Genomic DNA, 9,546 nt, shown 5'->3' with positions numbered 1-9,546 from the left:
GACTAGTTATATTAAACCCACATCTTACCTACATATATATCTGACTAGTTATATTAAACCCACATCTTACCTACATGTGTATCTGACTAGTTATATCAAACCCACATCTTACCTACATGTATATCATCTGCCTAGTTATATTAAGCCCACATCTTACCTACATGTATATCTGCCTAGTTAGATTAAGCCCAGTGAGCATGAAAGGGCTTTGTGATATTTGATCGCCAATGATGTGTTCAAATTTGTGTAGTTTACAGTGCTCTGTCTTGCAGCAGAGTGACGGAAAACAGACTACCTTAGTTTAGTTCCACTACAGTATAGTTTACTAACTAGCTAGTAGTAACTCATAAAGCTTTGCATGTACTGTATACATATTGTATATTCGTATATATTGTATATTCATATAATAACTGTAAAGCTATTTCCATCCACAACTATTTGTAAATGCATCTGTTATCGGTTAGGAAATAGATAGTGGCCTACACAGTAGTTGTATCCTGGTAAACTTTGATTTTAAAACATTATTTGGTTTCCCCTGAATTGTGAATGACTTTTTCTTTAGAGTGAGATAAGATTTAAGCGCTGACAGAGACAAACAGTCACCAAAACCACTAACAGGGAATTTTAGTTCAAGGCCTGTCCACAAATATAGGGCTTTTCTGAGTAACCTATTTCTGTGAACATCATCCTGCACATGATACATAAGGACTAAAAACTGGTCAGATGAGGTCATGTCTGCAATTCTTCGATCAGTTTGTCCAAGGGAATCATTCCCTTTTACTTCCACATTTCTTATAACTTCACCTTTTTCCCTTTTACTTACTCAGTGCATGTTTAAAGTTCAGACGTTACTGGATGGTAAGACAGTTTTTTTTTTTTTTCTTTATGGACTGACCGTGCTAGAAATGAAACCTTCACCATCATCCTCAACTCAACTCCAAACCTCCCCTATCTGCAGGTTGTTGCACTTTGCAGGAGCAACAGAAAGATGTGTGGAAACGTGCAGTTTACATGAATAAACCTATCTTAGGGAAACGCTTCAGGGTGCAAAGTTTCATAAAAAGCATGATGTGAAAGTCATCGGCTCTTGCACTCTATTGACATAGTATAAGCTGAACAACATTCTATTAGTATATATTTTATCTTGTAGTATACATTTGTCACAAAATAGCAAATTATTGCAAAGCCAATTCAAAATCTGAAATCTTTGAGTGTTAGTTGGAGTTGTCCTCACCATGATGCAATGAATAAAGAGTCCAAAGAACACCCGTGGTTGAGCTAGAAAAAAGAGGTAAAAGTCCACATCTTGACCATCATCTGGTCCACAGTTCATTGAAGGTAATCAAAGTTAACCCTTGTGTCGCCTTCTTTTCATTTTTCTGGCTCTAAATATACTTTTTTTTTAACAACGTCGTGGTCGTCTTTTCAACATTTCTGTCGCTTTTCCCCAAAGTTTTTAATGCTTTTTTTTCACTTCTTACCAATGTTTTTGTCACATTTTTCCTGCTCTTCTGACTATTTTTGAAACTTTTGTCACTCTTTTCAACGTTCTTTTATCATTGTTTTTCTCCAAATGCTTTAAAATTGAATAAAACAACGCAATTCAATGAAAGTACTGAGCTGATCTATTATTTGTTTTACTTGTGAAGAGTAATAGTTGTACAGAACCATCCACGTTGTTTTTTTTTACAATTTGGTTGGAAGAAGCCCAAATTTCTGATACAGAAACATTTAGAATATGGGTCAAATTTGACCCAAGGACAGCAGGAGGGTTAAACATTTAACTGTTGCTATGACTATGAGGTCTGATTCAGTGTGATCTATGGTATCTAGACACGAAAAGTGACTGATAAGGAATAGAAGAAAGTGGTAGGAAAGGTAGCTATTATTTTAAATCCACTTTTAATGCATCTCAACCCTGTCTCCTAGAAAATTAAATTTCCATGCAACGAAGCTGCATTCGCATTTTGTTATGAAATGGTTGCTGTTTTAAACACGTGCTTTAGGTAACAATTTGACTCGGTTAGGTTTAGAAAAGGATTATAGTTTGGGTTAAAATAAATATGTGTTTCGTGATTTAAGTTACATACGTAAGTTAATTAAGTATGTTACATAGGTTAAGTACGTCATATAAATAAGTCAACGTCAAATTTTCACACATCACGTGACAGACACGGAAGTTGTGATTCCATTGTTTGGCGACTATGTCAAAGTGGCTTCAAAGCCTGCTGCACTTCCAGGGGGATTGGTTAAAATACGTCAAGAACCATTGTTATCTGGGAACAAATTTGTGTCCCTCCCAACATAATTGAAATGCTGTTTAAAATGTGTTTGTCCCTTTTACTATTCAAACCAATTGCAGAAGTCCAACACTGCGCATCTGTCCTGCATTAGCACAGCATCACAATCATGGAAGAAACCAGCATTTAATTGCTTGTCCTCTTCTCTGCAGCCGTCTCTATCGCTACAGTTTCACTTCTGCAGCTGCTCAGCCTGTTAGGCACAATCTGATGAGTCATACTCGGTGATGATATATGATGCAGATGTTCTGGGTTTATGTAGCGCAGGATTCCTGTCAGTCTCCTGGTCCTCTGGAGGACGTTTCGGTGATGAACAAGCTTACAGGAATCAGCTATGGAATTTTCCATTACATCCATCCGTGATCCTGTGCTCTCCCTGATTAAATTAACTTTTCTTTTTTTCCTTCCCTTTCTTACATTTCAGTGAGTGTTTAAACATACTTCTGGCTTTTCTTTGTAGTTTCCAGGCTGACCTACATTGCCCTTTAACAAAAATGCAGCAGTTTGGCTATGGGAACATTATTGTAGCCGTAACATCACCATAACAGATGGACAAAAAGCTCTTCAGATCTCTTGGAATCTATTATTATGAAGTTCTGCTGCCTCACAACATCATATTATATTTCTACTATAAGCTGTTCAAATATGGTCTATTCTCGCTGTTATCAATCATATCATACAGCATTGCTTTACCTTGTGATGTCACTTTAACTTGTCACTTTAACCTATCACTAACCTCCTAACCTTTTAATTGCTTGTGCACAGTTACTTTACTTTTACTCATTTAAGTATTTGTATATACCGCTTGCTTTTTTAATCTGTTTAATTTTGTTTTTATTGTGTCCTTTTAGTTCTCTATTCATTTCTGTCTTGTGCTCTGGCAACACCTGCCTTTCCCCTCTGGGGATCAATAAAGGTTTATCTGAACTTATCTGATCTTAATTCATGTCTCATGGGAATGCACAGTTAATGACCTTTGACCTTTGAAGCTGACTTAATGCCTTTTCGAATTAAACACTGTCCAGCTGTAAGTCCAATTCTGTTAACATTTTTAAGACACATTCTGCATAAATGTTAGCACTCTTTGTTTTAATGACCCAGTTGTTGAGATTTTGCATGCAGTCACCTACTGGTTTTTAGCGCTGGAAGAAGTCCTCAGATCTTTAACTTAACTTAGTCAAAGTGGTAGTACAAATTATAAAATGGCTATTAAAAAGTAAAAGTCCACAAAAATGATAATTAAAATATGCCTAATATGCTTGAAGTACTCATTCTACTGAATGGCCCATTTCAGAATATTGTATTTCATTTTATAGCATTAATGTGTTTACCCCTTTAATGTTGCAGTTGATACTGATATTGATGCCTTTGAGAAAATGAAAGCTCAGATGGGCCGATCTGGAATCTTCTCTTATGAGATAATAAGGAGCGAGGTTACGTGCCCTTTCTCTGCTTTGCCCGCCCAGAGAATCTAGGGTGTTTGGTTGGGAACCGGAGGGTCATTGGTACAAGTCCCCGTATGAACCAAAGCTACCTGTCTGGTAGCTGGAGAGATGCCAGTTCACCTCCTGGGCACTGCCAAGGTGCTCCGCAAGGCACCGAACCTCCCTCAACCGCTCAGGGCGCCTGTTCAGCAGTCGCAGCCCACTCACTCTGACATCTCACCATAAAACTATGCATGCATAGGACCGGAACATATTTGTGTTTTTCAGACCTTTGTGTAGTGTGTAATAACAACAGAGTGTTTTTAAATTTTAATCATTAAAGACTATAAATTAAATTAGTATATAAAAGCATCCAAATAGCACCATGTCATGGGACCTTTAAACTGTTGGGTAATTTAATTTAAAATAATAAATCACATTTTATTTGTAAATATTTTCAATTGATCTAAATCTGTACAATATTTTCCCTTAATTGCAGTGGAGTAGAAGTAATAGTTACATAAAATGGGAACCCTTAAGTGTAGTACAAGTACCTCAGGATTGTACTTTATTTTGCAGAGTGCAAAGTTTAATTAGGAAAAGCCACAACCTATTGGTTCTCCACTGAGCCAAACCAAGACCAAGGTCTTAGGACTGGACTTTAGCTTCTTATTCTAATATATGAAACCCGCATATATAAGTTGCGTGTCGGCGTAACATGTGCAGTGTGTAACTGCTTAAGTAAACCACACCTTAAATCCTGTCTACGTTGTTTGAGTGAGATGGTAAGATATTGTCAGATCAAGGACACCGGTAGTCAAAGATATCCTGCAGCACACAGACTCTGCAGCTTGATAAAGCCTTATCTTTTTGCAAGTTCAGTGACACACACATGTGAGGACCTCTGCACCTTTTTAAAGCCTTTTCCCCCAGCCGTGTCTCTGTTTCATTTATGTATTGATCACGTGTGCTGTGTTTGGTCCACCTGCACTCACGTTATCTGAACGTCAACGTGTAAAAGAAGAGTAAGAGAGACAGATCACAAAAAAGTTGCATGACCAGATTTTGACTTAAAACACTAAAATGGCTGTTTTCTGCAAACACATAATGTCACATTCAAGCCAAAAATATAGATAAAAAGAGAGAGGAGGGTAGACAACACAGGATGGACTGTGACTCTTTCTCCCTCCCTCTGGCTTCCTCTCCCCTGGGATCATGGCATGTCTGTATAAAGGAGAGCCCAGCCTTCCTTGCCAGTGTCACAGCTGAGTTGGCTGAGTCAGGCTGACTTGAAGAGACTAACGAGAACCTGCTCCACACAACCTTCTGACTCCCTACTTGGACTCAAGAGGGTCCATTAAAGCGGAGCTGGTTGAATCCTCCAGAAGGTGTCAGATATCAGGACACGTAGCTGGTCGAGATCAACTTTACTCAAGACTGAAGAGCCTTGGTCTTATTGACGAACAACTAGAAATCTTTGATTTTTGTAAAGAGCGTAAAGATGCAGGAGAAAGGCTTCTTCACCCAAAGGAATGCAACAGTGGCACTGTGCATTGTGCTAATGCTGGCTCAGCAGGTGAGTGCATTGTCCTGACTTCACAAATTCCAGATAATTGTGCCTTGTGTTAAATCAAAGGATGGATTTTTGTCTCTCTTGTTAGCACAAAGCAGAATTCAGTCTTCTTTTGAGCGTTTGCGATATTAGAAACACACGTTCTACACTGTACATTTCTCTTAATAAAAATTGATCCAGATAAAAGTAAAAGGCAAAGAGCTGAAAGGGTGCTTTAAAATCTAGACACCAACTAACCCTAAGTGCAATGTACAAATATCAAGGTAAAAATAATCTATTATAGTATGTTCACAGTTTGATGACCGATTAAAAAGTGCTTATATTTGAGTGTGAAATTGTAACTCTTCACCATGGCAGGTTAATCCTAAACCAAGATCCACGTGGATTATTGAACAAAAGTGCAGATATTGATTTGTACTGCTTTGTTGACGTGTTTTACAATGAAGTGGGACAGTTGACTTACATTTTGTGAATCTAAATTTAGTCGGTACACTGTTAAAAACACATCATTTAAAAATGAATAGCCTGCACACGTGAATTAAGTATGAGAATTACCGTAATAAATCAATGCTGATTAATATACTGTCCATGGTTTTCCCTTTGTTCGGTTTCTTTCTAATGACTATTTCTGTACCTTTGTGTGTCCGTCTGTTTGTGTTGTAATACCAGGTGTGTGCAGGTCCGTTGGTCCAACAGGTCCAGTCCAGATCTGACCAGAAGGCAGATTCAAGCGTCCAAACACTGAGGAGGACAGCTCGGATGACCCCGCTGTGGAGGATCATGAACAGTAAACCATTTGGAGCTTACTGCCAGAACAACTACGAATGCTCCACAGGACTCTGCAGGTAACTGACTAGCCAAAAAAGCACAAAATACCCCACTGAAGTAAAGGTTTGAGGGAAGTGCACTTAAGTGGAGGGAAAGTTTTTGGTGTAAGAAGAGTCGATCTAAAGAAACCGATAATTTAGGTCACACTCTTTTAATGTAAAACCACAGCTGCCATCCATCTTATCCATCTTCAACAGCTCCAGTAAGGGTTTGTTTTCAACAACTATGATGATAAATGTAACCTGCAGCATGTTGATGATTATTTAAATTAATGATTTATTATTATTTGGGGTGTGAATCAGAAGTTTTATCACGATAAAGTATTATATTGACTCTTTGGACAACAATAAAATATTTGCAGATATCAGTCACAAAAGGATTTTGACTCGATTCAATTCAGGGGCCTGCGATCGATATGAGATGAAATACATGCCCATTTCATATAGTTACATTTAAATAAGGATTCCAAAAAAAGCAACAGAAATTTGATTTAATTCCATTTCTGAGCCCTTTCAGACATTTAAATGAAAAACAAACTATTATTTTTAATTGAAAGAATAAATAAATGGGAAGCTAAATTAAAGGCTCACCTTACAGACGATATGTATTGATTTGTTTTACTTTGCATTGATAATATTGAAATATGGATCAGTGAAACAGAACGCATTCTGTTCTAATTCTCTTGACTCACATTTACTTCCCTTTAGTTTTACATAATAAAAAATATATATTATAAACATGCTTTGAAATACTAAAATAAAAACATGTAAGTTAATGGGGAAATGTGGGAAACTTTGTGGGAAGTTTTTAAGATATAACAGACCACTAAAAACACTTACTGCCACCTTCGCTTTTAACTTGAAGATAGTTCATAGAATGTATAGAGAACAATGACCCTTGTCTCACTGATGAATACTTTCTCACCTCTTTAGGGCGGGACACTGCTCCACCACCCACCACTCCCCCTCAGAGCCTGTGAACTACTAGTGGTCCCAGGACGCAGCCAGTGTGTTTACATGAGCTTGCGGCCATAATCCTTATAAAAGGTTCTCATAACTTGGATTATGCTCTTATTCAGGCTTTTTTTTGCAATCCGTTTTATATTTATACGTACCAATATGTTGCTGATAATATCTAAATGTTTAGGCTATATAAATTTACACTGCAGGTAGCGTAGATGCATCCAAGTAAAGTCAGGGGGGAAATCACTGCTCCACTTGATATGTTTCAAAAGACTAAAATGAAATCTCACTCAAATGAAGATAGCAGGTGAGCTCTGAAAGTGCAAAAATGGAAGAAGGAAGTAATTTAGACTTGAATACTTGATGTTTTTTCCTGATGTGATCATCAACAAGGGTGCAAACAACTAAAAAGTAACGTTAGCCTACTTGTTTCACACTGATATGGATCTCAAAGCTGAGACTTTGTGATTCAAAATTGAAATTAAAAGTACCTATTCATCCCGCTAGTTACTGTGGCTGTACCTCCACAAATTACATAATCAAGTCTGACGTCTGCATGACTTGATAACAAGGCTCTGCTGGCGAGAGCTCATTGCTTCACTGATATGACGCCTTGTTATCAGACATTGAAGCACTGATGTCACTAGCATGCAAAAAAAGATTCCACTGGCATGCTAACGCGCTAATCGCGATTAGCAACACAACCTTTGAAGTTGAACATTGTAAAAACTACACAACCACTTATTTAGCTTCTAGTCTGCATAAGTCAGACAGGTGGTATTACTCTTTGTCAACCGACATTATACTATTTATACATACATTATACTATATTTCTCTACCAACGTCAAGTGTTTTCACATAGCTAACGTAAAGCTAACTGAGTCTGCTTTAAATCTGACTAACATGTAGGCTACCTCATCCGGGGGTACTCTGTTACTTAACTAAAACTTGATTTAAATGAGTACTTACAAGAAAACGTGATTCAAGAAAACAGCAAGAGTAGCCTACTAACAAGTCTTGAGTATAATTCCTCAAACAGAACCCGAAAAACAGAAACTGCACTGGTAACATAACCAGTTTAAACTGTCAGTGAAGGAAAGTTGCCAGTGCCACAGCAAATCTGTCCTGATTTTTTATTATACAATACAACAATTGGTTATCTTAAACCCAAAAATCTTTAAATATGACACATTTAACAGTCAATTATTAAATTATGTCTTACATATTATATCTATTGGTAACATCAGGAGCTTCTGAGTCGTTCGTATTATCAACAAGCCTTAGAAATCTTCAACAGGCATACAAATGCACTTGTTATCGTTTAAAGAAAGCACCTAAACATAATTTTAAGAATTCGCCGCCATCACAGTCAACTGTCAGAGTGTTCTAGAGAGGAAAAGGGTTGATAAAGCAAAGTAGGAAAAAAGGCATGAACGGGGTACAAAAAGGAAGGAGCTAAGATAAAAGATAAGCATCAGACGTTACAAAATATTGATGCAATTTTGATTTCAACATCGTTGTGTTTTTTGTTCTAGTATTTTCTTTAGAGGCAGAACTTCTTGTCAAAGTTAGCGAGGGCAACATTATTCATAACATAAGTAATGCATGTGTACTGATTTGGTGTAATGCAGTGATTCTCGTATTTTCTCTCATAATTTATGTTATCCTGTTTCCAAATTATCTTTTTTTGAAATTTACCAATTAACATCATTTCATGTCTGTATTTGTATATGTTATTTTAATGGTTTGTTTTAGAATAATCAATCACCCTAACTGGGTTTTGTTGAGCTTTTTAAGTTTTGAGTAACATTTTTATATCTGTACTTCAGTCAATCTTAAATGTATAGACTAACCAATTTAACAGATATCTTGGCCAAGTGTCAAAATATTAGCAACAGATTCATAATAACAAGCTGCATAGCTTTGTTTGTTTTTTGCACATCCATCTCTTCAAATTAATAAGCGACCGTGGTTTTTGCTCCAACTCGCCTGCATAGTTTATTTCATGCAAAGAGCAGGTGGTTGCTGATATTTTGTACACTCAGCGTGTTTGAGAAATGTTTTGCTAGGATTGCACTTTTAAACCCAAATTATCTTTGTACTGTGTACTATCTACTGTACTGTATTCCTTACATGTAGAAGGTTGGAGAAAAGTGAAATAAAGCAATAGAAAAGAAATTTAACACATTTGTTACTATTTTTTTATTTTGGTTGAAAAAACATCTATAAACGGTTTTCAAACATATTGTTTCTTTTTCAGACTTAGATATTTCCTAAAACAGCAGGGCATTGTAGTGTTTAGGAAATATTACTCAAACAGGTGGAAATAATGGATTTATATAGGACCATTTTCAGATGTAGAATTTTATATTTACAGTATTCATTTGATTTCCAATTTTTATATGAAGTGAATCAATTCAAAGTGCTGAAGGAATACCCAGAAATGAATTAGCATTTTG

General features: G+C 36.7%; 1 protein-coding gene across 1 annotated transcript; it reads left to right on the top strand.

The window, feature by feature from the left end:
* The first annotated feature begins 4,970 nt into the window (after positions 1 to 4,970).
* Positions 4,971 to 9,267, top strand: leap2 (liver-expressed antimicrobial peptide 2). Its single transcript, XM_034857244.1, has 3 exons — positions 4,971 to 5,300; positions 5,967 to 6,142; positions 7,058 to 9,267. Exons 1-3 carry the CDS (start codon positions 5,226 to 5,228, stop codon positions 7,110 to 7,112), a joined length of 306 nt encoding a protein of 101 aa, XP_034713135.1. The 5' UTR covers positions 4,971 to 5,225; the 3' UTR covers positions 7,113 to 9,267.
* Positions 9,268 to 9,546: the final 279 nt, after the last annotated feature.

This window comes from Etheostoma cragini, chromosome 19 (genome assembly GCF_013103735.1).
Source record: "Etheostoma cragini isolate CJK2018 chromosome 19, CSU_Ecrag_1.0, whole genome shotgun sequence".
In the NCBI taxonomy this organism is placed as follows: domain Eukaryota; kingdom Metazoa; phylum Chordata; class Actinopteri; order Perciformes; family Percidae; genus Etheostoma; species Etheostoma cragini.
Note: the sequence above shows the minus strand (reverse complement) of the source record. Positions and strands in the feature narration are given on the sequence as shown.